The 26,852-nt window shown below is 43.8% G+C and overlaps 2 protein-coding genes and 1 pseudogene across 2 annotated transcripts; all 3 read right to left on the bottom strand.

The window, feature by feature from the left end:
• Positions 1-5,694: 5,694 nt before the first annotated feature.
• Positions 5,695-7,590, bottom strand: LOC127770642 (GDSL esterase/lipase At2g27360-like). The gene is made up of 4 exons (XM_052296439.1): positions 7,248-7,590; positions 6,768-7,135; positions 6,433-6,697; positions 5,695-6,349 (listed from the first exon to the last, which is right to left on the bottom strand). The coding sequence occupies exons 1-4, from the start codon at positions 7,489-7,491 to the stop codon at positions 6,096-6,098; spliced, it is 1,131 nt and encodes a 376-aa protein (XP_052152399.1). The 5' UTR covers positions 7,492-7,590; the 3' UTR covers positions 5,695-6,095.
• A 7,059-nt stretch (positions 7,591-14,649) lies between these two features.
• On the bottom strand, positions 14,650-18,070 carry LOC127755460 (serine carboxypeptidase-like 50). The gene is made up of 2 exons (XM_052281142.1): positions 18,025-18,070; positions 14,650-16,351 (listed from the first exon to the last, which is right to left on the bottom strand). The coding sequence occupies exons 1-2, from the start codon at positions 18,068-18,070 to the stop codon at positions 15,102-15,104; spliced, it is 1,296 nt and encodes a 431-aa protein (XP_052137102.1). The 3' UTR covers positions 14,650-15,101.
• Positions 18,071-19,487: 1,417 nt separating this feature from the next.
• Positions 19,488-23,349, bottom strand: LOC127760116 (GDSL esterase/lipase At1g28590-like; annotated as a pseudogene).
• Between the last annotated feature and the right edge of the window lie 3,503 nt (positions 23,350-26,852).

Here is a 26,852-nt window from a genome sequence, read left to right as displayed (position 1 = left end):
TTCTACTATATCAAGAACTAGGAAATAATATCATGCAACTCTGTTCTGCATTTCTGCTGCTGCCAATGTCCGAGGTTTAACGAGAGATGCTAATATAATTAATTAATCAAAGCATAAAATTACGAAGAGAGATACTGTAAACATAAAATAAGGATCACTTTTGTCCTTTTTATGCCGGCCAAGAGATATGCAGCTTTAGAATTTTTTTTTGCTCCGTGGCTCCCATTTCCCATGCTAGTGAGGTCCCAGACATTTGGTCCTACTTGAGACGATGCACTGCATGGAGGACAACTTTGGTCGCAGCTTGTCAACACCCCCGGTCGCCATGCACTGGCGCACAGCGCAGTGCAGAGGTCGATTATCAAAGGAATTGTGTATGTTTATAGATTCCTTTAGAAATTTTCTTTCTCATAAGATGGTTTGACACAAATAAGATGCACTATTCTAATAACTAGGATGTTAGCCCGCGCATATGCGCGGGTACTTATTTAATGTTGCTTGAATTTTTATTGTGAATGTTTACATGCGGATTATATTTTTAACATAGATCTTGACACTATTTTAAACATGTTTTTTTTAATATCTGGTTTGGACGCATCACTTGAAACCATACCGCTATCATAACAACATGAATTTATGAGAACAACATGTGTCATGATAATAAAACAATAATGGAATAATGGAGTTGTTTCATATCTATTTGTGCTATATGTTTTTTTTTTAACCTAAATAAAGGGTTTTTTTTAAATACCATCATGATAAAATCTCTAAAGGACCATATTGTTAGTTATATGTTGACAAAATATCTATAATTTTGCATCTGGTGTTTTTCAGCGCCTATTTTTCATAATCACAAAAGACACCTTTACTAATTAATTTAGAGAATGAATCTATTTTTCCAAACTTATTTATAATAACTAATTGATTGAAGTATATTTCATAGTCACGTCAATAGGGTGTATGACATACATTCATCAAATTATGTTTGATATGTTGGAATTCCTCAACTGTAAGAAAATATATTATGAGTTGTTTATTGCGCATGTTACTTGATTGTTCATTTGTTATCAAAACTATTTGACAAAGAGAAAAATATACATATATGATTATAAATCTCATGATGAACTAAGTGGTTGTATTATAGCAAGATCATTGGCTTGAAATATTTTTCATAATTTTTTACATCTATGTAACATTTGTGTTGCCCACTTATCATATACTAATGAAATAGTTATAAATTAGAAAAAAAATGAGAATCTTAATCTTAGACAAATTAAAATTAAATCATATCAAATTAAAAATACACAACTAAATTGTGTTGTTTTCAATTGTTTTACACGTGTAGCTTTAAATTAGCATTGTATATTCGTCAAGTGATATTTAACACCTGAAATATGATGTAAAATTATTTAAAATAGGAAAAGTACAAATTACCCCCTAACTATTACGGTTGACCGAATTACCCACGTAAACCTAAAAACCAGATATCTTTCACCCTCAATTATTAATACCGGATGAATTATCCCCCTACCCCAACACAACACTGAGTGGTTTTGCTCCTACATGGCTATCACATTCTCCACCCACTCTGTCCCTCTCCCCTCTCACCTCTCTCTCTCCCTCTCTTCCTCAATCCCATTCCCTGGCCTCTCTCTTCTCCCTCCCATTGCTGCAAGGGCCGGCCGACGCTCTTCTCCTTCTCCTTTGTCTATTCCCTTGGTCTTGCTTGCTTGATTGATCTACCTCGCTGTCTCTTCCGGAGAGAGGCACTAGTGGTGGGGATCGATTAAGAATTGTGGTGGGATGACATGCTACGGTAGAAAGAGCTGCCACCGCATTTGTTGGGCGAGTCTCGATGGCGGGGGCGTAGCCGAACTTGGCCATTGAGGACCAACGCAGGTGCTCATCTCCGGCAGCCGCAACACTCGTCACGTGACGATGAGATGCAACGGAAAGGATGGACATGACGGCCTCCGCTGGAGTGCACATGTAGTTGCCGAGATAGCTGAGGAGGAGCATCCTCCACCGCTTGAGCTCCTCTGCCCCGCCATGTCCACTTCTTCATGCACCAGTGGAGGTCGAGGAGAAACCACGCGACCGTCAAGGAGGCGCGCGCTGGCAGAGGGCGAGGAGGAGTCACCTCCGCCGCTCGCCGCCCCTAGCCTTGCCGATTGACAGATGTGGAGGGAGAAGAGAGAGAGAGATGATGAAGGGGTGAGGAAGAGATATGATATTTGGGTCCCACCATTTTTTTAAGAAAATGCTGACTGAACTGTCACTTAGGACCAAAACCACTCTGAGTTGAGTTGAGGGGGGAGGGGTAATTCATCCGGTATTAATCCGTCATTAGCACATGTTGGTTACTGTAGCACTTATGGCTAATCATGGACTAATTAGGCTTAAAAAATTCGTCTTGCGATTTCCCCCTAACTGTGCAATTAGTTTTTTAAAAAAATCTATATTTAATGCTTCATGCATGTATCCAAAGATTCGATGTGATATTTTTGGGAAAAACTTTTTGGGAACTAAACATGCCCTAAGTAGTTTAGTGCGTGATCATTTGGCCTACAGTCGATAAACCTAAAACAACATATAATCAACCGAAAAACATTTTGGATTAAAATTTTTATTATATTTGCATTATTTGCTGTTTAATAGCTAGCACTGGAAGGTGAAAAAAAACTCTCAAAATTGAGTCTAAAACTAAGTTTTAAAATTTCAAAATTTGCATGCACCTTATAACCTGAAACGAGAGCATAAAGAATTTAAAATTAAGTTTAAAATTCTAAATATTTGTTGCGGTTTATAAGCCAACGTAATTATCTGCTTCTTTTATTCATTTTACTATGGCGGAAATTTTACAGGAGACAATCTATCTATTATATTATTAAAGGAATAGAAAAAGGAGCCTCCACGTTCGCTCTCATGGCCTAAAAATTCTCACATTAATCAGAGAAAAAGAAAAAGCAGAGTCCATATAGAAATACAATTTAGAAATAGCTAAAATTCAGAATTAAAAAATAAGGAATATTAGAAGAGGAGACTAGAGTCCATATAGAAATACAATTTAGAAATAGTTGAAATTCGGAATTAAAAAATAAGAAATATTAGAAGAGGAGACTAGAGTCCATATAGGAATACAACTAGGAAATAACTGAAATTCGGAATTAAAAATAAGGAATATTAGAAGTAGAGTATAGAGTCCACATAGAAATACAATTAGGAAATAATAGAAATTCGGAATTAAAAATAAGAAATATTAGAAGTAGAGTATAGAGTCCATATAGAAATATAATAATTAAGAAAAAAATAGTAATTCGGAATTAAAAAATAAGGAATATTAGAAGTAGAGTATAGAGTCTATATAGGAATTTAAAACTAACTAAAATTCGGAATAAACATAATAAAATTAAAAATAGAGTTTAGAGTCCGTATAAAAATACAATTTAGAAGAGTTTAAGTCAATATAGGAATACAATTTATAAGTAACTAAAATTCGAAATTAAAAATTAAAGAATATTGAAAGTTGAGTTTAGAGTCCACGTTAAAATACAATTAGAAATAATAAAAGTTCAGAGAAAAATCAGAACTAAAAAAATATATTAAAAGACGAGTGTAGAGTCCATATAGGAATATATATAATTTACAAATAACTAAAATTTGATATTAAAAATAATTAATAACTAACACGTATATAAAATACAATATAAATATTATACATTAGTAGTTTCATAAAGTTATTGCAAAATTTAACATTATGTTGTTATTTTAATATATTTGAATAATATAAAGAGAAAATATATATACTATTATATGAGAGAAAATATAATAATATTAGCCGCGCAATCTGCGTGAGCCACCATGCTAGTTGGTAGTAAAAGTAAACAATTTAGGGGCTGTTTGGTTGGTGGCCTCAGTTTGCCACACTAAACCTTAGACGTGCCACAATTTTTCAGGCTAGTGTTTGGTTGCGTGCCGCAGTTGAGTCAAGCCACACTTTATTAGCACATTGGCCCACGCGTCATACTCTCATTTGCTAGCCAAAGTTTGCCATAGTTGTGGCCAACTAATTGTTGGCCACACTTTGTATGGCTTGCCACAGTTATGATAAATTGAGCAATGACAAAGTTAGCCTCCATCCAAACATCCCCTTAATTCCCGTAGTAACGAGTGAATCCCAAACTGTAGATCTTAGTACCTGACAGTCTGACACATGCACAAATCCACGGTACCACCGTGCTCAGTGAATCCAGCACAAGAATCTTCAGTCAGCCATGGTCTCAGTAAGGCCACAGGAGTCACGGGTGCATATCCATGAGGACCACGAGGCCTCGTTTGGATGGGCCTCATTTCCAGCCCATCCCAGTTTATAGCCCATAGATATAGATGACCTACACATACATAAAATTCTTACAGAACTCTATAAACCAAGCTCTTATTATTAACTGGTTAATTTTACTATATGGGCGTTACATAAAAAATAGGGTAAATTACTAGTACGTTTGTTAGAGTTGTGTACCCTAATTTTGTACGTATACAGCCTTTTCCAATATGGATAGGCCGTAACTGAAGCCCAAGTGCCCATGTACACGAGGCCCAAAATGGACCGAAAATATACTACCAGGGAATAAGTACACTCTAGCTCCCTCAATTTATCGCCCAGTCTGATTTTCATCCTCGGTCCAGAAAACCGAATATAGCACATCCCTCAACTTACAAAACTATATAGAAGAGGTCCCTCGACAGTATTGTGGCATGTTTTGGATGACGTGGCACACACGTGACTCCCTTTTACTAGATCCTCATCCCACGTGGCATTGACGTAGCTATTTACGTGTCAATTGGATCCCCAAAAAATATTAAAATCTGTGAGACCCACATATCAGCTACGCACAAAAATAAATATAAAAGGTGGGCCCATGTCATCCTCCCTCTTCCATCCACCCCCTCTCTTTCTCTCCTCTACACTGCAAAAGGGGAAGCGGCGGCGGGCGGAGTGACAGCAGGCGGTGGGCGGAGAGAGCGTCGGGCGGAGCAGAGGGGCGGCGGGTGGAAGCGGAGCGTCGGCGGGGTGGCGGGCGGAGCGACGGCGGGCGGTAGGCGCCGAGCGAAGCAGAGGGGCGGCGGGCGGAGCGACGGCGGGCGGTGGGCGCCGAGCGAAGCAGAGGGGCGGCGGGTGGAAGCGGAGCGTCGGCGGGGCGGCGTGCGGAGCGACGGCGGGCGGTGGGCGCCGAGCGAAGCAGAGGGGCGGCGGGTGGAGCCGAAGGCGGAGCAGTAACCTCGTGCACCACCTGCTGCTCCTCCACCTCTACCGCGCGCCTCCGCACCCACTGCGGCACCTGCTTCGGGTCGCTGTCGCCGGCCACCGCCGAGGCCATCTCGCCTCCTCCTGTTGGACGCGGTGACCGCCATAGATTCGGCAGGACTTCATTCCTAGGCCTACCTCGTCGTCGTCTGGGCAGCGAGTGGTGGAATCAGGCGTTGACGTCAGTGACGGGCTTTCGCTAAATCCACCTCCATCGTCCGCCACTGACAAGCTCGGGCAGCGACTCGTCGCCGCATTTTCTTTTCCCTCCTTCCGGCGCGCGGGCGAGGAGTCGTGGTGGCGGCTGGAGCGAGAGGAGCGGCGCACGGCGGCGGGAGAGAGGAGCGCCGCGCGGTCAGCCTCCCTGTCTCTCCCTCTTTCATCCGCGACGAAGAGATGGGGTGGAAAAGGTGGGGTCCCACTATTTTTTTGTTTGACTGACGGGTGGGTCCCGTATATTTTGTTTAGTTTTTTTTTTCAATTTTACTCCTTTATTTCTTTTCGGATCAAAACGCCACGTCAATGCCACGTGGGATGAGGACCTAGTCAAAGGGAGCCACGTATATGCCACGTCATCCAAAACCGGCCACAATACTGCCGAGGGACCTCTTCTGTACAGTTTTATAAGTTAAGGGATGTGTTGTATCCGGTTTTCTGCACTGAGGATGAAATTCAGACTGGGCGTCAAATTGAGGGACCTGGAGTGAACTTATTCCTACTACCAACATGTAAGGAGACGACCACGAGAAGGCCCACGCCGAAGAAGGGAGAAGGCCTCAACTCGCCGCGGCTATCGCGCTCGCGCCGAACACGACGAGCTGAGTAGGGGCGGGTTCGCGTACGGCCCCCTTAGCCACCCATCGGCGACGTGGTGGTACGCCGCCTCGGTGAGGTGCACGCCGTCCCAGTTCACGTACGCCGACGGGTCGCCGCACACGGTCACCCCTGCCATGCCGCACTGCGCGCTCATGTTGAACTCGAAGTTGTACCGCCCACCGCCGCTGCCGCAGCAAGCTCTCAGCGCGCCCTCCTCCCCGTCGATCCCTGCGCCGCCATATATATGTTCCGGTGACATGAAAATCCAGAAGCTTAATTAGCTCTGAGGTCTGAGCTATGGCGCGGCTCACCGAAGCGGCGCGGCGTCGCGGCGAGCTCGACGAGGGGGGTGTAGAAGTCGCCGTAGATGATCCTCGCGCCGCCGAGCTGCGCCAGGGCGTGGCGTAGCTGCCGGTTGTGCTCCATGGACAGCTGGTTCAGGCTCCTCAGGCAGCCGGTGTCCGGCTCGTAGTCCGCTTCGCTTGAGCCCGCGAACAGCACGAGGTTCGCTGACGAGCACCCCATCGGCGTGATTCCTGACACGAACACCGTCCTCGCGCCGCCGTCGATGAGTTTCTGGCTCAAGAGAAATTGAGTTGAGTAAAAAGTGTTAATGGTGCAAGGTGTTCGTCCGTGATCTGATCACCTGTGTGGCCGCGCGGATGGTTCCGACGACTCGGGGTGTGAGAGACCTCGCCTCGTCGACGCCCCTGCCGGCGAGCAGCACGGCGGAGTAGTCGTTCCATCCGAGCTCGCCGACGAAGAACAGGGACTCGGAGAAGTAACCCTCGCACCCACCTGGCTTGCCGCCGCAGAGCGACGGTTTCATGCCGTCGAGCCACCCGAGCTGGTCGCCGAGCGAGATGTTGAACGGGGACATCACCGTGAAGTTGTTGGCCACGAAGAACGCGCGGTCCAGCGCCGTGCCGCCGGCCGTCGCGAAGTTGGCGCCATGCTCGAAGCTCCGGTTCGCCGCGAACGACGGCGGAAGCAGAGGGAGCCCCAGCGCTTGGGCTACAAAACAGTAAATCAAACGCCATTGTCAATTCGACAAATTTTGGCAATTCGATCGAAGCACGAGCAAGAAGCCAAGAATTGAATCAAACACAATTGGAAAGACATTTACCGATGAAATCGATGATCAATCTTCCATCGGAGAGGCGGCCGCTGGGATGGTCAAAGAATGTCATTCCGTACGGCGGTTTGGTCATCACGAGGTCGGTTCTCGCCGGACCGTAGATGAGGACGATGTTGCCGGTGTCGGAGAAGGAATCTCCGAAGCTAAAAATGGAGGCGTAATCCGTCTCAACCGAGAAGGAGAAGCTCGAGAGCAACACAAAAATCTGTATCCACAGATATTTCTGCATCATGGCTTCTCCTCCTGATTTCTGAAGAACAAAACAACAAGATTAATAACTACTGTAGGCGATTAATCCCTGCTCCTGACGCATAACTCTGAGTTACATAGATGTAGTGGACGGCCCAACAGTTGAATATATAGAGAATCCCTGATTTAAGATGATGGAATTGTCACGGGCGGTGATCAATCAAAGTCAACTGTTCTGAACAGTAGATGGCTAGTACACTGTGATGTTAACAATGTGTGGACATGTGCTAGGCCACGCACTCTCATCCAAAAATGAGTATGGCTAAGTTATTGACAACATTAGCTTTGGATTATAGTTATGGCTGACATCGGATCTAGATCTGGTTAGTTGTTCCCATATGTGGAGATTATGTGAAAATGGGGCAAAGACTGCAGAGAATTGTTTGCTAATGCCCAGTGACCTACGTCTCAAAAAGAATAAATTCCTCGATTCTCTTTAAAACGGAGGGGGGGGGGGGGGGGGGGGGGGGGCGCAGGAGTGCAAAGTGCCGCGCGCTCCGAAAAGAAACGCAGCGATGTGTGGCGATTCTAGCTTGGGAATGTTGCATTTAGCTAACGAAGGAACTCGCAACACAAATCGGCCCAAAATGCATTCACCTTGAGATAAAAGCCCAGTTATTTGCTCGTTGAATCACAGTGAACTTAGGAATAAGTTCATCTGAGATCTCTTAACTTGTCAACGAATCCGATTTCCATCCCTCATCCAGAAAACCAGACACAACGGGTCCCTCAACTATGAAAACCGGAGCAGATTAGGTCACTTGGCGGTTTTGAGAGCGGTTTTGGCTGACATGGCGCCTATGTAGCTAATTTGACTCGGTTTTCGTCTGACGTGGCATTGACGTGACGCTTACGTGGCAATTCGATCCGGAAAAATAATAAATCCTGTGGGCCCCACATGTCAGTCTCACACAGAAAACAATAAAAAAAATGGTGGGACCCACGTGGGCCCCACATGTCAGTCCAACTCACCCCTCCTCTTCTTCCTACTCTCTCCCCATCTCCCCTCTCTTCATCTCTCTCTCTCCTCTCCTCTCTTCAGGCGACGGAGAGGCAGCGGCACGCGGCGGCGATGCGGCCGAACAACGCTGCCTATGCGGAGGAGCTCGGCCGAGCGACGGCGGCGCCGATGCGGCGGGGCACGGCTGAGCGGCGGCTCGGCGCGAGCGTGGCCGTGCGGCGGCGTGGCCCCGGCGCGGGCACAACGCGGCTCACGGCCTCGGCGGTGCGGCTGGGCAGCGGTGCCGATGTGGAGGAGCTCGGCCGAGCGACGGCGGCACCGATGCGGTGGGGCGCGGTTAGAAAGAACAACACAGAATCAATCGACACCTAATTTTTATCGTATTTCCTCCCGATCTACTGCAGGCGGCTGTCATCATCGTCGTCGTCCCTCCGGCCGACTAGTGGTGACGCTGTGTCGGAGCAGCTGCTGCTGCGTGTGCATCTACGCAGCAGCGTTGGCGCATGAGTTAGACACAGCAGCAGGTGAATTTTTGTGTTGCTTTCCTGCGATAAATCTTGGTGGCAACATTTTCTTCTTCTTTCCTCGATTCTCTTCTTCTTCCTATGGCGCCGGTCGCCGTGGGGAGGCGCTCGCGGCTGCTCGGGCGGCGCGGCTCCTCCGGCCATGCGCCCCGCCGCATCGGCGCCGCCGTCGCTCGGCTGAGCTCCTCCGCATGGGCACCACTGTCCGGCCGCACCACCGTCGCGTGCCGCTGACTCTCCGTCGCCTGAAGAGAGGGGAGGAGAGAGAGATGAAGAGAGGGGAGATGGGGAGAGAGGAGGAAGAAGAGGGGTGAGTTGGACTGACATGTGGGCCCATGTGGGTCCCACCATTTTTTTATTATTTTTCTGTGTGAGACTGACATGTGGGTCCCACGGGTTTTATTATTTTTCCCGGATCGAATTGCCAAGTAAGCGCCACGTCAATGCCACGTCAGATGAAGACCGAGTTAAATTAGCTACGTAGGCGCCACGTCAGCCAAAACCGCCCTCAAAACCGCTAAGGGACCTTATTTGCACCGATTTTGATAGTTGAGGGACCTGTTGTGTCTGGTTTTCCGGATGAGGGATGGAAATCGGATTCATTGACAAGTTAAGGGACCTCAAATGAACTTATTCCGTGGACTTATTCCTATCCAATGCGTCATGACTGATGATCCTTGCAGTGGGCCGATGAGAAAGGTTGGAAGGCTGGCATTGTTTGGGTGGGCCCAATTCAGGCCTATCCACGTGTGGGCCAACATTCTCTTTACTTTTGGTTGGTAACGAGAAAACAAAATCAGAGATTGGGTGGACTGCAAAATATAGGGCCTGTTCATTGTAGCCAAAATAAACTTTTACCAAAACCAAAATTTTGTCAAGTTGACAATATTGCTAAAATTTTGACAGGAATTCTTATGTATTCACCAAATTTAGCAACAAACTAAACGTAGACATTTTTTTAGCAACTTTACCAAAAAAAATAGGGAGAATAGCTACTTTAGTCCCTAAAGTTTCTCTGTAGGATCAGTTTAGTCCCTAACATTTTAAATGGTCCAAAGAAATCCTTAACCTTTATCATAAGGTCTAGAATAGTCCTTGGGTCCACCAAAATCATCATATGGATATGCCATGTCATCATTCATGCAAATCTATGATGAATTGTCCAATATACCCTTACGTATATCATAGAAAAATAAATATAAGGGTGAATTAGACATAACCATAGGAAAAAAATACTTCTTTTTTCACCCTTTTGAGGTATATTTTTTCTCTTACATGTACCATATATTTTTTTAACTTTTTTCTTTTGTTTTTTATTTTCCTATGCGTAAGGGTAAATTGGACAAATCATATAGATTTTACATAGGAAGGTGACATGGCATGTCCATGTGGTGATTTTGGTGGGACCAAGGACTATATTAGCCCACATGACAAATTTAAAGGACTTGTTTGAACAATATGAAAGATTAAGGACTAAAATGACCCAGGAGCGAAACTTTAGGGACCATATTAGATATTATCCAAAAAAAATAATATGGTTGAAAATGGCATCAATCTGAACAGCCTCGTAGTACTCATTGACTACCGACAACGTATGATCAAATTATATCGAAAAATTAAAATAGTTTTTTCTAATTAGAATAGAAAACCAATCGGCTTGTGTTCTTGAGCAACCAGAACATCCGGTTTTCGGGAAAAAATGGCTTTTGTCCGTTTTGTAAACCTTGCTCCGGAGTACAAGAGAGCAAAATGGAACATTTTCTGATCGGAATGGGGAGCTTCACGTTTCTAAGGGAAGCAGATCGTCTGACGTTAGGCGAACAACATCATATGGACGTCCAGCGTCGATCCATCATCCGATTGGCATCTCACGGCGCTGCTGCTTCCTTCGTTCCGCATCGCACGAGCGCGGCGAGGACGGCCCATTCAGCCCATTTACGAGCAACCGCAGAGGGACAAAAACGAACGAGACTGCTCGTCATTCGTCAATCTGCCATCGCGCAAAAAAAAAGAAAAGAAAAAGCAATCCCCGGCATGGCTGCCCGCCGCTCCGCTGCGGCTCGCCGCCTTCCTCGACGCGGGTGTGAGAGGAGAGGACTACCGAGGAAGACTGCTTCGACCTCGCCCTCCTCTCCATCCCTCGGCCCCATGTCCTCCCCCACGCGAGAGCTTGCCGTCCTCGACAACGACGGCTTCCACAGCGGCGGCGGCGGTCGCACGAGCGCAACAAATAAGGCGGTCAAATGGGCTCGCGGTCAGCCCATGCCAATGAAAATGGCCCACAAACATCCTCATTGCCGTGCGCCGCCGTTTGTTGCTCTGTTTCTGGAGGGAAAAAAGGGCGCCATTATACTCGGATGGAGGGAAAAAAAGACCATTTGGCTGCTGTTCTTATGGCGATGAAGATGGTGAGCGAGCAACAAGAAGCTTTTCTCCACTTGATCGTAAGTCTGCACTAGTTACCTATCTTCTTCTATATCCTTCATGAATAGCTTCTTAGAATTCATCAAACTCCCCTTATTAGGTTGCCCCCCTTGCCATCAAAGAAACATCAGACTGAAGATACAAATCAAGTTCTGCCATCTAACTCGTGAGATGGAAGGAGATAGGTTTGTAATACATCTCCATGCTCGTGTATTCTTTTCCTTTTTGTCATATGTATGCACTAGTCTCATATTTTTTTATAGAGAAATGCTAGTACCATGTTCTGTACCTCACATTGGAATGGAATTCAAAAGTCGAGATGACGCTTGGATATTTTGGCATCACTATGGAGGTCAAAAAGGCTTTGAGGTCAAGAAAAGGTACACAAACAAAAGACAATCAGATGACAAAGTTACATCATTTAGATATGTTTGTGGAAATGAGGGTCATCAAGGACAAGACAAGAGGGATCATCTAACAAAGTGTCCCCGAGCTGAAACCCGCACTGATTGTCAAGTCCGCATGGGTGTAGTATTGGACAAAAAAGACGGAAAAGTATAAAGTGACTAACCTAGTTTTGGAACACAATCACTCCTTGCACTTGCCTGAAACCTTGCACTTGATGGTTTCACAAAGGAAAATTTCAGATTTACATGCTTTTGAAATTGAAACAGCTGATGATGCAGGAATTGGGCCAAAGACAGCACATGAGTTGGCTAGTCGCCAAGTCGGTGGATCACATAGTCTTAGCTATAGCCTTCATGATCGCAAGAATTATTTGCGGAGCAAGCGGCAAAGAGAGATGGCATATGGTCAGGCAGGTAGCATGCTTATGTATTTCTAGGAAAAAATTGCTGAGAACCCATCATTCCAATATGCATTGCAAATGGACGGTGAAGAACAGATAGCAAATATTTTCTGGGCTGATGCTAAGATGATAAGTGACTATGCACATTTTGGGGATGTTGTTAGTTTTGATACTACTTTTGGAACAAACAATGAGAGCAGGCCTTTAGTGTCTTTGTTGGATTCAATCATTTTAGAGAAACAGTAGTTTTTGGTGCTGCTCTCATGTATGATGAAACATTCGACTCTTTCAAGTGGCTCTTTGAGACTTTTCTAAAAGCACATAATGGGAAGCATCCCAAAACAATATATACAGATCAAGATATAGCAATGGGAAAGGCCATTGAGTACAGAGTTGTTGGTGATCCTTCAGAGCAGACATCTATTTGCAGCTGTGGGCAATTTAATAGGATTGGAATATTGTGTGGGCATGCTCTAAAGGTTCTTGATTTGATGAACATCAAGTCACTTCCAGCACAATATATATTAAAGGGATGGACACGGGAAGCAAGGAGTGGAATAGTAACGGACAGCAAGGGAATAAATATAATTGAGAACCCAATGATGGAAGCTTCCCTTTGCTACAAATTTCTATCCCACAGGTTTCTCACTTTGGCCCAACAAGCTGCTAGCTATCCTGAGTGCACATTGTTAGTAAATAATACACTTGACATTCTTAGCAAGCAAATTGAAGAGCACCTCAGTAGATGTGCTAGTACTTCAGATCAAAGTGCAACCCACAAGGAGGTTATGCCCCCAAATAATTTGTTGAGTAATGCATGCCTAAAGAAAAAGGAGGTTCGTGTTAGAAGTTCAAAGCGAAAAAGAAATTGGCTTGATAAAAAACGAGACACTACACAAAAACGACAAAGTAAAAAGGGTAAAAGTCCGAAGGTATGTTCTAAAAAGATATTGCAATACCATGTTACTATTCAGTCATGTGTTCACTTCATCCTTTTACATTATTTGGTTCGAAGGAACAAAAGAATAGGCAAAATGCACTCCATGTTGGTGCAGCAACACAAGTGGCAGAAGATAGTTTTGCTATGGACAAGGAGGAGCCTGGAGAATACATGCACCTAAATAGCTTCACTCAGCTTTTGACGGTAATACATGCACCTAAATAGCTATGAAAATATATAATAAAACAACCAATGATTAATCTTTTTCTTTGTAGGAGCAGATAAATGATTATCTTTTAGTTGACGATGCATTTTAGTGATGAAGTCATGTTCTGGAGGATAACCCAAGTTTGGTTGCAATACTGTGATAGTACAAGTATGATGGAGTTGGGGAAAAAACATGAGAACTTTTGTGTCTATGGTTAATTTTTTTTGGCAGATCCTAGTGAAGCACTTTTGTTCTGTTTTGGGGTTATCCTGTCGAAGACATACTCTTATATTGGCAACACTCAATGATGTATATATGTCTAGCTTTCTTTTGCTATCTTGAAAGCAAAACTTCAGAGACAAAATATGTTCAGTCATCAGATGTCCAATGTAGCAACAAGTATCACATTTTAATGTTCAGTGTTCACTGTCCAAGCCTTTCTGCCATTGCTATCTGAAACTCTCAATCTGATTTTGTCACAAATAAAACAACCCAATTAACTTCTTCACATTATCAAATGCTCACAAAAATCAGCATCAAATTGACATTATTATCACATTCAATACTGAATCACAGTTTCAATTGACATCGATTTTCAATCTCAATTCAGATATTCCCAAATTCTAAAACAGAGATTGTCGCCCTCTTCAGAAAGCTATGATGGTGCTGCCATGCTAGTCGCCTCCTTCCCATGCCTGTCCGGGCTTGGCAGCAACGGTCGCCCTTTCTCCCGTTTTTGTTCGGCTCTTGCGATTCCTCCGACGTGGGTGGTGGTGAAGAGCTTGGCGCCACCGCCGCCGCCGCTGATGTGGAAGCCGTCGTTGTTGAGGACGGCAACGCCTGGAAGCTCTCGCGTGGGGGAGGACATGGGGCCGAGGGATGGAGAGGAGGGCGAGGTCGAAGCAGTCTTCCTCGGCAGTCCGCTCCTCTCACGCCCGCGTCGAGGAAGGCGGCGAGCCGCAGCGGAGCGGCGGGCAGCCATGCCGGGGATTGCGTTCTCTTTTCTTTTTTTTTTTTGCGCGATGGCAGATTGACGAATGACGAGCAGTCTCGTTCGTTTTTGTCCCTCCGCGGTTGCTCGTAAATGAGCTGAATGAGTCGTCCTTGCCGCGCTCGTGCGATGCGGAACGAAGGAAGCAGCAGCGCCGTGAGATGCCGATCGGACGATGGATCGACGCTGGATGTCCCTCTGACGTTGTGTGCCTAACGTCAGACGATCTGCTTCCGTTTCTAAGACAGCATAGGTAGTTTGGTACAAACTGTTATTGCCCTCTGATCTTGGATTGAACAAAAATGATCCTTCTGGAGGAGATAACCCCAATGAAACAAGGGCAGTTTATCCCAATGAATTCAACCACACTAAAAGAAACAATTTATAAACTCGAATGCTTGTATTTCCCCAGAATTGTATTCCTCAATGTAGGGCCTGTTTGGCACAGCTCCAGCTCCAGCTCCAGCTCCACCCCTCCTGGAGCTGGAGCTCAGGCAAACAGTTTCAGCTCCACCAAAACTGGGAGTAGAGTTGGGTGGAGCTCTCTCACAAAATGAACTTGAGTTGTGAAGCTGGGTTTATGCAGCTTCACAACTCCACTCCAGATCCAACTCCTGGAGTTAAATTGAGGAGTTGAAGCTGTACCAAACAGGCCCGTACTCTGCTCGATTCTCAAATCAGATTAGAGTTTAACACCGCGAGAGATGAGGCCTCCGCCCGTGCCCCGGAGTGCGGAGTCAGGCCGCGCGCTTCATGCCGCCGTGGCGCCCGAATAGCCCCACCTGCAACACCCAATCCTCGATCATCTCCTGCGCCGCGCGGCCGTTGTCCGCCAGCACGAGGTGCCCGGCGCCGTAGACGACGACGTGGGAGAGCGGGCCGGAGCGCTGCACGTACCCGGCGAGCTCCTCGCCGATGCGCCACACGGCGCGGTCGGCGTCGAGGAAGGCAGTCAGGCCGTCCCACTTGAGCTCCCGCATCCACGCCTCCGTCGACACCACGCCGTCCCTGAGGTCGCGGATGCCCTGGTACAGCAGCACGCGCGTTCCCCGCAGCAGCGCCTCCACCCCCGGCTTCACGCTCTTCATCACGTCCCCGTGCATCGCCGCGCCCACCGTGTCGCTGCAGTCCTCCCACTCCACGTCAGTGCGTGCGCCCAGTGCCGCCTTCACCTCCGCCCGGTTCACGAACTTCCCCACGGGGCCCGTCTCGTAGGGGCGCTGCTTCGCCGCGTCGAACAGCGTCGCCAGGCCCGTGGCGTTCTCCAGCAACGACAGCACGAGCTCCCTCGCGTCGGCCGCCTCGCTCCACCTCGCCGCGTTTGTCAGCTCGACGGCTCTCGCCTGCAGCGCCTCCAGCTCCCGCCTCTGCTTGGCGTTGATCAGGCCCATGAAGTAGGCGGTGTCCGCGTGCGTCGCCACCTGCGCGACGGGGTGCGTCAGCCCGTTGCCGATGGCCACGCTGTGGAGGTTAACCCGCAGCCGCTTCGGCAGCGTCGGGTTCACGGCCAGGATGTACGACCCAGCCGCCGGGACATACTTGCCGGCGTAGCTCTCGCCGGTGAGGAAGAAGGGGCGGGAGCGGAAGCCCGGCTGGAGCGCGAAGAACCACTGCAACGCGGTGAAGAGGTGCGCGGTGACGACGGACTGGTTGGTGGGGATGGCGGCGGGGGACGGCGCGGCGCTGAAGCCGGTGCCGAGCGGGTTGTCGATGAAGAGAAGGCCAAACCGGCGATTCCACGCGAATGGGTTGGGCGAGAGGGAGAGCGCGTCGTGGTTGACGAAGTAGGGGCCGAGCTCGAAGAAATTGCCGGTGAGGCCGGAGCAGCCGGGGCCGCCCTGGAGCCAGAGGATGATCGGCGTGGAGGCCGGCGGCGTGAGCGGGTGCGTGGCCTCGTAGTAGGCGAAGAAGAGCGAGGCGTTGGCTGTCGGGATGGGGAGGTAGCCGGACTTGGTCGGCAGGGCTTCCTTGGGGAACGCAGCCGCCGCTTAAGCTGAGGGTGTGATGGCTCTGGCGCTAACGAAGCCGACGAGCAGGAGCACGACGAGGAGAAGCGCCGCCGGCGGCGGAGCCATTGGTGAGTGACTGCGGTTGAGACGGGAACAGGATCAGCTTGTCAGTCTGTGGTCCGTGGCGTTCAAATGGCAGTTGGTGAATGCATATGCACCGATCAATCAGCTCAGCTCGTGCCGGTAATAATCAGATAGAGATAGTACGACAAGATGTCTGTGTAACTGTGTTTTGTAGAAGTACTGTCTGGCTGCCTGTTTGTCATTGACGAGAGAGGACTTTTGGAAAGTGACACGTCACGGGGTGTGGTGTAAGCGGTGATTTCAACAAGAAAATGGCATCGGAATAACTGAATTAGTATGATCTGCTCGTCCGTCTCCGCGATAAACTGAAGCGGGGACGAGAGATTCTGTACCACATAGGCCTGAAAATGGTACGTTTCGTTTTCAGTCCGTACCAACCGTTTTAGTCGGTATCAGTAATAAATGATGGTGAAAATAGAAACGGTAATATCTTTCGAAAATGGATGGAGGTTTTTCAAACCGTTTTATCGGTAACCGTATTTGTATGATAATTTCTATCAAAATTCTAAAAGTTTTCAAGCAGAACAGCCAACCAAACCCATCAGAAATCCATAAATAAAGGAAGTCTATTGCATGCCAAAAAAAAAGGAGAAGTGACTAAGAAAAATGTTGTTAACCCTATAACATGGTATGTGAATTTTGCTGAACTTTGGTGTTCTCAACTTATCTATGTTGAAGTATTGTTAAACTTTGTTTATATTATCCGTCATACTTATTATTATATGATTAATCATCATATAATGGTACTATGTGGAGTGTGATAATGCAAGAATAAAGTTAAAAAGACATATTCGTGATACTTAAATGTGTACAATGTCACACTCCTCTGATACCAACATGAATTTTCGATTTCCAACCAATATCGATATATTCCGTTCCGACGGTCCCATTTCCGATATACCGATATTACTTATCGTTACCGTTTTCAGATCTATCGTTCCAATTCAGTTTTCGAGAAAAAAATACAAAAATGAAAATAGTATAGGGTTTTTCCGACCGTTTTCATCAGTGTCAACTGCTGCAATTTTTTTGGTGGCTGGTTTGGTCAGTCGAACGGAACCAAACAAAGCCCCTTACCAACCCTCTACCACTGGGCCTTGCGTCACTTGATGAATCCATCACTCGTTGCCATTGATTGCTCTCGTCAATTCTTACCTTCCAAAGCTGCCGCCTGCCGGACTGCCGAATGTGGAATTTTTTTCATTTTTAAATTTTTAGTTTTTAATATTTACATAAATATTATACCAGTGAAAATATTTACAGAAATAGACCCTGCCGTTCAAGTAGAGGGTAAAGTGACATAGTACACGATGTCGTGTGTGTATTTTGTGCTGAGGTCTGTAAGGGCGGCAGGGGGTAAATGCAATTTTTGCCACATGGAAAATTCGCATGCTCGCTCAGCATCCTCTAGCGCTTGGTCACACAAGTCACCCCGCCGGGTCTATTTCTGTAAATATTTTCACCGGTATAATATTTCTATAAATATTAAAAAATAAAAATTTAAAAATGAAAAAAATTCGCCGAATGTGTGCCGGCGTGCAGGATCAGTACCGCGCGACGTAGCCACGGGCGCCCAGCACGGCCGTGACCACGTCGGTCCTCTGCTGATCCATCGTCAGCGTACGGTCACGTGGATTTTGGGCGGCAGCCAATGGTAACCACCCATTTCGGCCCATCAGATTTTGGATCGCTACGAATGGTGCATCTCTTGCTGCTCACACCGAGGGCCCGAGAAGCCTTCGCTGCCGGATCCTATGCACGCGCTCGGGGATGAATTTGGTGAGCTTACAGCAACACGAACACTTCAATTTCTGGCCATTTTTACGTGCATTACTCTCACTTTATTTATCGGAATTGCTAAAAAGATATCTACAGATTTCTGGACTGATTTCAGTCGGTTTCACTAGCCGAACGATTGCTCCATGAGTATTTATTTGGCTATGCCTCTTCACGCACCGTGGCAAAGTTGTATCCAATCCTCTTTGCTTTAACATTAACATTATACTGCTACCTTCTCCTGTGAAATCTAGGATTGCATGCTTTTTGCTTGTTTGTTTTTTATTTTCTCAGTGTAAGGTTTGAATTTACAATGTAATTTTTTGGATTTACACTATAACTAGAAAAATACCCGTGCGTTGCAACGGGTGCATGCTATTTTATTCTTATTATTATACGGTTTATTTAATATGAAATTCACTATAAGAATTTGCTTGGATATATATTTTTCTAGAAAATCATAATATGTAATAATATGTAATTAGGAATCTAATTATCTTAAATTAGCATGCGAGTTTTTTTTTAAAATAGATTTCTTATACGATTCCTTCCGTATTTTTCTAAAACCAAACGAACTTAAAATCCGACTTAAATACGGATATGTATTTCTAGAAGTGAACAAACTTAAAAAATAATTTATACACAGATGACATATCAAAGTATCGGCAAAAAAATTTAATTTTTATAATAGTAGAGATAATAGGGAAAAGCCTAATTTGACTCTGCCTGGATATAGGACGAATTTGGACAGTTATAACAATCCCAACAACTACTAAAATCATAAAATAACTTCTTCGGTAGTATGGAGGTTTTCACTAACATGGCACGTTAACCTTGTCAAACCGGCTGAGTACCATTACTGTACAATACAAAAGTGAAAAGGAAAAATACAAATTACCCACAGTGAGTACCATTACTGTTTTTTTTATCTCGCGTGTTGCTCCTCACCCATTGGCCAGGGGCATATGGCCCAAAGTACTTTTAAAGCATATCTTTTATGTTTATCTATTTATACATTTGTTTCTACAAAAGACAAATAGTCAAATGAATTTGAAAAGTCAATTGCCTCATATAATAAAAAAGGGCTAGTATTGTTATGACAGAATGGCCCATTTAATTTGGTATATAGTCTGGAAAGGTCAAAATTTTAGTATTGTAAAATATTGAAAAGGTTTACTTTGTGTTTTTGGCAGTAATCTGAACCGGCCCTTAAGCTATAAAGGACATATTCCAACATAATTTATCTAGGATTCATATATGTTGTTCTGACAGAAATGGTCCTTAAAACCCCTCAACCTCCGTAGAAATTCAACAATGATATACCAAATTTAAGCTAGAAAGGAGGACAGATTCTAACATAGTTTATCTAGGATTCATTTATGCTGTTTAGCCAGCCATCAGCAATGAAGTGGTAGGCTGCCTCTGTCATGTGGCCATCCCAGAACAAATGGGTGGATGGATCCTCGCACACCGTCGCGCCTGGCATGCCACATCCAGCACTCATGTTGAAGTTGTACTTCCCACCTCCACCGCAGCAACATCTCAAAATATCGCTGGTAAAACCTGCACGATTAACTAATAGTCACCAATCTCATCTTCTGTTAAAAAAAAAGAGACTTATATCGTCATCTTAATACTACAAGTCTGCAACTAATTAACATATTGTATAGGATAAGATCAAAGAACAGATCAATTTACAGCCTCATCTTTTGACTTGTTTGTGGAATAAATCAAATGACATATTTGCAAACGAAAAGTAATTTATGAATAAAATTTTTATATACATGTTCTTAGCGATATAAAAACAAAGGCTGAAAAATAAATTTCGACGAGAAAACTTCAAAATCAGCTTTAAAGGTTGAATATTCAATTTTTAACTGATAAGCATAAGCATAAGAAAAATATGAGGCCATTAATTAAAGCATGTAATTATAATGTGCTACACTAACCAAATGTGCCAGGGGACTGGACGATTCGAATGACCGGGGTGAAGAAATCTGCATAGATAACTCGGACATCTGGGTGGTTTTTCTGGACATTCTTGATGGCATCCTGTAGCAGCGTGTTGTGATACACTGCGATCTCGTTGAATTGCCTCAGGCATCCGGTGCCTGGTTCGTAGCCCGCTGGATCGGTGCTGGGAAACATCGCTAAGTTGGGCGGCATGCATCCCAATGGTGGTATCCCTGGAACGACCACTGCCTTTGCCCCATCCCGCTTGATTATCCTCTGTTAAAGATCGATAAAAAGAACAAAGGTTGCTTGTTAAATATTTGTCAGCCAGCAAAAATTGTCGTGGTAAATTGGATGGTTAATAGCTACGGATGCTTCCTCCGTTTTTTTATATTAAAAAAAAAAGACTAGCACCATGGCTAGCATCGTTATATTTTTTTTTTCTATTTTTACATTTAAATGGCAACAAAATTTTAAAGGAAAAGGCTATACGTACTAACTTTTTCTTACTAAATTCTTACTAACACTGATGTGTCATGCTATGAGTGCATCTAGATTTTTTGTAACTTCCAGTTACTTAAATCAAACGGTTGAGATGATTGTTAGTAAAAGTTTAGTAAAAAAAATTTAGTACGTGTAGCATTGCTCAATTTTAAATTATGTATTAACTTGATAAAACTAACCAATGCGTGATATTCATATGTATATTTATATACGTGATAGTTATTAATTCTTTTTTCATTTCGAATTTTAGTTATTTTTAAATATAATTTATATATAGACTCTAAACTTTACTTTTTATTCTAAATTTCAATTAATTATAAATTCCTATATAAACTTTAGAGTTTTTCACAATATTCCTTATTTATTAATTTAGAATTTCTGTTATTTCTAAATTGTATTTTCTACATGGACTCTAAATTCTTCCTTTAATATTCCTTATTTTTAACTTTCAAATTTTAGTTTTTTATAAATTATATTCTACATGGACAATAGACTTTTCTTCTAACATTCCTTACTTATTTTAATTTTTATATTTAGTTATTTCTAAATTGTATTTATATATGGACTCTAACCTCTGTTTTTAATTTTCTTATTTTTTTTTACTTCCGAGTTCAATCAGTTCTAAGTTGTATACCTATGGACTTTAGTCTCCTTTTTCAATATTTCTTATTTTTAATTTCGAATTTACGTTATTTTTATAAATTTCTATATGGATTTTAGACTCTTCTTCCAATATACCTATTTTTTTAGTTCTGAATCTCTGTTATTTCTAATTGTGATTCTATATGGAGTCTAAACTCACCTTCAATATTGCTTTTGTTAATTTCGAATTTCAGTTTTTTTCTAAATTATATTCCAAAAAATGGACTCTAGCCTCTTCATTCAATATTCCTTATTTTTAATTTATAACTTTAATTATTTCTAAATTGTATTTCTATATGTACTCTAAACTCTACCTTTAATTTATTTACTTTTATTCTGAATTTCAGTTAATTCTAAATTCTTATATGGACTTTAGAGTCTTCCTACAGTATTCTATATTTTAATTTGAATTTCTGTTATTTCTTAATTGTATTTTTATATGGGCTCTAAACACTTCTTTTAATATTTTTTTCTATTTTTTAACTTCCAAAGTTTAGTTATTTATAAATTATATTCTATATGGATTTTAAACTCTTCTTCCAACATTTTTATTTTGAATTTTAGTTATTTATAAATTGTATTTTTCTATATGGACTCTAACCTCTACTTTTAATTCTATTTTTTTATTTCGAATTTGAATCAGTTCTAAATTGTATACCGTACTGGCTCTACCCTCCTCTTTCAATATTCCTTATTTTTTAATTTTGAATTGGCATTATTTTTTAATTGAATTTCTATATGGACTTTATTTTTTTTCTTTTTCTCCTATTAATACAAGAATTTCTATGCCCATAATATGTTAGAGACAGTCTATATTAGCAGTCATGTTATATAGCAATTGTTAGGAAAAACTATTGTACAGCGCGCAGCAGAGTTCGTGTTCGATCTTTCCCGAACAACGAGTAAAAAGACATAGATGGGTTACCTCCAGGGGTGGAGCTATATGTTAGAGAGGGGGTGTCCGGGAACCCGGTTAAAAAAAATTTAGCTATAATTCGTCTATTAATTTCCATCAAATGTGCATCACCTCAATGTAAACCTAAGCACCCGCATCAGGTTAAATTTGATCCAAAGTAAAGTAAAGCAAGCACGTGACACATCTCTCCATTTCGCTCTAGCTTCGCCCTACTTACCTCAGTGGCTGACGAGATGGTTTTCACCACGTCTGGAACCATCGATCTCACTTCCAGCGGGGTCTTCCCGAAGACGGAGAAGCTGTAGTCGTTGACGCCAAATTCTCCCATGAAGAAGAGGGACTTATGGAAGAAGTCCTTGCACTCTGCACGCACACGACATGGAACGGTTCGTGTAACTTGCTTGTAAGCTTCAGCCTTGCATGGCCATACCCATGCATACTGGTGAAGTAGCTAGACTGGAGTATGTACTACTGTGATGAGCAGTAATTAACCAGCGGTAACTGAAATTTACCTTGGGCAGGGCTGCACAGCGACGGCTTCAACGAGTCGAACCAGCCTAGCTGCACGCTGGAGCTGGTGTTGAGAACGAACTAGCCGACGCCGGGGATGTCGCTGAAGAAGCTGGCGTCGAGACTCGTGGCGCCGGCGACGGCGAAGTTGGCGCCTTGCCGGAAGCAGCCGTTGTGCGCCAGGTACGGCGGGACGAACGGCAGCCCGAGCTTCTCCGCTGCACACTCCGATCCAGCCGTCCGGCAGGACAATTAATCGAGCACGTTGAACGCGTTCTTTTCCAGGGAAAGAAGAAGCTAACAAAAAAGCTAATATAGACGAAATTGGCACTCACCGATGAAGTCGATGATGAGGCGGCCGTTGGAATTACGCCCGGTGGGTTGGCCGAAGAAGGTCATGCCATAGGGAGGCTTCGTCGCCGGGCTGAACAGCGAGTGCTCGGCGAAGACGACGGCGCCGTTGCCGGTGTCGGCGAACGAGTCGCCGAAGCTAAAGATGGAGTCGTAGTCGTAGTCGTCGCGCCGCCGGCAGGGGAGGCAGGAGGAGACGGCGGGCAGGAGGAGAACCAAGACGATGCGTAGGAGCTTCATCGTCGTGTGGTACGTAGAGTAAGGAGCTCGACGATGGCGATGGGATGAAAAATTGTATATATCGATCGCGCATAGATTTTCTTTGCTAAATATATGACCTACAGATTACACTAACCTTGCCGTCGCGGTCAGTTGCCACAAGAGTTGACGAATTGGTGTGCGATAGATTTTTGCACATTGAGCTTGAGAAAATGACGAGTGAAGCGATGAAAGTCGCCGCAGAAACCGCCGTTGCTTCCATCTCGAAAAGTCGCAAACAAGTGCAGAGTGATCTAGCTAAAGTCAACCGCATCTGGTGCCAAAGTGGAGGCACACGAAAAGCACGAGTGAGCTCGTATGTTAGTTGGCAGCACGGCGTACGTGGTACTCCCTCCGTATTTTAATGACACCGTTGACTTTTTGACTAACGTTTGACCATTCGTTTTATTTAAAATTTTCGTGCAAATATGAAAGTACTTATATCATGCTTAAAGAACATTTGATGATGAATCGAGTCACAATAAAATAAATGATAATTGTATAAATTTTTTGAATAAGACGAATGATCAAACGTTAGATAAAAGGTCAACAGCGTCATACATTAAAATAAAAATATGGAGATAGTATATATGCACGGTGCACCTAGCAATCCCTAAGAAAAAGTCAACCCCATCCGGCGAAAAATAAAAGTCGGCCAGTCCTTATTAAGATCAAGAGAAGAGTCTCGCAGGTTACAACAACATCTACTATAATGTACCAACTATATTGCAATGCAATATATAGTTGCACTCACTCCTCACATCCCCCACACGGAAAAAAAATATAGCAACTTGTGTGTTGTAATGTAACAGTTGCACTCATCCCTCGCCTTCTAATCGCGTTAATCCTACGATTCCATCCCCCACTCAAAAAAAAAAAAAAGAAGTTGAATGAGAAAAACAAATGTTACTCCATCAATCTCAATATACAGTAACTCGACATAGATTAGATATATCATAGTACAATAAATCTAGATAAAACCCCTTTTTCAGATTCGTAGTACTACGAAAAGTCTAATCTAATATATGCCTAGGTTCATGTCTTTTGTGATGTAAAATCTAAACAGAGTCTCTCCTTTAGTCGTAACCAGCGACGGCATCAGATGACTGACTGGAAGAGTCTTACTTAACCATTGTACTAGTCCATAAAGCAACTAGAAAATATATTCTTACCACCTATGCCTTAAATAAAATTTTCTCGTCAGTTACTCATCTGATCTACTATCGGATTACACACTACAAGAGGTGTGTGGCTTTTTGACATTTTATTATGTCATAATATGTGAAATTTATGTCAAAAATTAAGATTTGTGACAAACAGTTGACTTGTCAGTTACTCATCTGATCTACTATCGGATTACACACTACAAGAGGTGTGTGGCTTTTTGACATTTTATTATGTCATAATATGTAAAATTTATGTCAAAAATTAAGATTTGTGACAAACAGTTGACGTAATTTCAAACGTCAAAAAGCCGTCGTCAAATTTAGTATGTGACATTTGTACATTTATTGTCACAAGCATATGACATTGCTTTATTGTCACAAAATCCTGGAGCTTGCCACGTGGCAGCTGACATGGCAGTTGACATGGTTGAAAAAAAAAAGGGCCACAAAATAAGATTCAGCCTGCTAAAGTCATGTAGCTCATGGGCCACAATATTTTTTTCTAGGGTTATTGCTAGCTGACCCAGCATATTTTTTGATTGTTTGTTTATGAGTGCAGCTTGTACAAATTTTCAGCCCACACCAATTTGGCCCATATGATTTTTCTAACCCGCACAATTCAGCCCTATGATTTTTCCAGCCTCCACAATTTAGCCCATTTATTTTTTTCAGCTCATATATTTTTTTCAGCCCAGAAAACTCAATTGTACACCGTTGTGTTCGTAACAACTAAATCTATAACTTAAAACAAAAAAAAGTAACTTAAAACAGAAAAAAGTAAATTATCACGGCATTAAAAGTAAACTGTTGTTTGGGGTAAAAATATGAGTCTATCAAGAAATTAAACTTAATCAACACATTATAGAACTAACAAGTGTAGTAAACTGTTCACTGAAGGTATAAAAAGTAATTTAATCAAATCTAAAATTAATTTATATATATATAATAAAAGTAATATATATATATAATAAAAGTAATTTATAACATACATATTTTTTCCATCATAATATAATCATGTAGGATTTTGTTATAAAGATTTAATTGCAATGAACACAATGGTGTAATCGGATTATAGATCGGATAAATAATTTAGAGAAAATTTTATTTGAATTTTAGATGTTAGAAAGTAGGTGGGGTTTGTAACAAAAAGTAAGAGACAAAATTGGAAAAGTGAGAGAGGTCTCGGTTTAGGACTAACGCTTACTGCATGCTATCTAGACACGGCCATTTTGCTTCATATGCCATGTCAATACCACGTCAGATGAAGACCGAGTTAAATTAGCCACATAGCCGCCACATCATCTAAAACCATTATAGGACTTATATTACACCTGTTTTAACATTTGATAGATATGTTATATCTGGTTTTTCGGTTGAAGAACGAAAATCGGATTCGTTAACAAGTTAAGGGACTTCAGATGAATTTATTCCAATCCAAATTCATATCCGAACAGTCCATTCTATCCATTCGTACCCAACCCATTGGCAGGCTTACTTGGGCCGAATGCCCAGTTAGTCATTTAACCTTGGAGTAAGTCCACTATCCCTCCCTCAACTCATGGCCGGGTACGAATAGCATCCCTCAACCGTAAAACCGGCTATAACCCATCCCCCAACTCCGAAAACCGTTGCAAATCAACTCCTGGGCAGTTTTGGAGGTGGTTTTGTTCTACGTGGCATCTTTGACTCTGTTGACTTGCTGAGTCCGTAGGTGGGACCCACCTATCAGTGACTAGGATAAAAGAAAAATGGTGAGGCCCACTTACAACCACACTTCTCTTCTTCTCTCGCTCCTCCGGCCGATCCCGACGGCTAGGAGCTCGCCACCATCACGGTGCCTAGCCACCGCGATGATGCTGCTGGGGGAGGCTTGCCGGGGACAACTGTGGATGGGCAGAAGCGCAGCGAGACCGAGGCCGGCATGGCCGGTTGTCCCAAGACCCCGCAGCGAGCAGCGAGAGTGCGCTGAGCGCCACGAGGAGGAGCAGCGCCGCCCGTAGCACCGTCATGTACGACAACTTCTCCCCGCCGCGCTTTCCCCTCCTCCTTCTGCACCTCTGTCTGCACATCAGCGCACATGGATTGCCGGCGGCGGCCCACGGCATAGCGTGATTCGTGCGGCCGGCCTCGGGGGAGACTTGGCGGGGGCAGCGCGTGCGACGGCGGTGGCAAGACCAATTGCTGCAAAAATTCCATCTCCAGTTACATCTACAAATGGCTCCAGGAAGCAAGCAGTCGGATATAAAACAATGCAAGATCAATGATTATCCAGCAACAAAGCTGTAGATAGCCAGGTACCCTAACAATAGTATCAATCAG

Source organism: Oryza glaberrima, chromosome 1 (genome assembly GCF_000147395.1).
Source record: "Oryza glaberrima chromosome 1, OglaRS2, whole genome shotgun sequence".
Classification (NCBI taxonomy): Eukaryota; Viridiplantae; Streptophyta; class Magnoliopsida; order Poales; family Poaceae; genus Oryza; species Oryza glaberrima.
Note: the sequence above shows the minus strand (reverse complement) of the source record. Positions and strands in the feature narration are given on the sequence as shown.

Bases quoted from the DNA above. Each gene is read 5' to 3' on its own strand.
- LOC127770642 (XM_052296439.1), bottom strand. From the start codon at position 7,491: ATGATGCAGAAATATCTGTGGATACAGATTTTTGTGTTGCTCTCGAGC. The intron at 7,136-7,247 runs GTAAATGTCTTT...ACTGTTTTGTAG, and splicing joins ATTGATCATCGATTTCATCG to CCCAAGCGCTGGGGCTCCCT. The intron at 6,698-6,767 runs GTGATCAGATCA...CTCTTGAGCCAG, and splicing joins CCATCCGCGCGGCCACACAG to AAACTCATCGACGGCGGCGC.
- LOC127755460 (XM_052281142.1), bottom strand. From the start codon at position 18,070: ATGGATCAGCAGAGGACCGACGTGGTCACGGCCGTGCTGGGCGCCC. The intron at 16,352-18,024 runs GTGGCTACGTCG...CCTCAGCTTAAG, and splicing joins CACGGCCGTGCTGGGCGCCC to CGGCGGCTGCGTTCCCCAAG.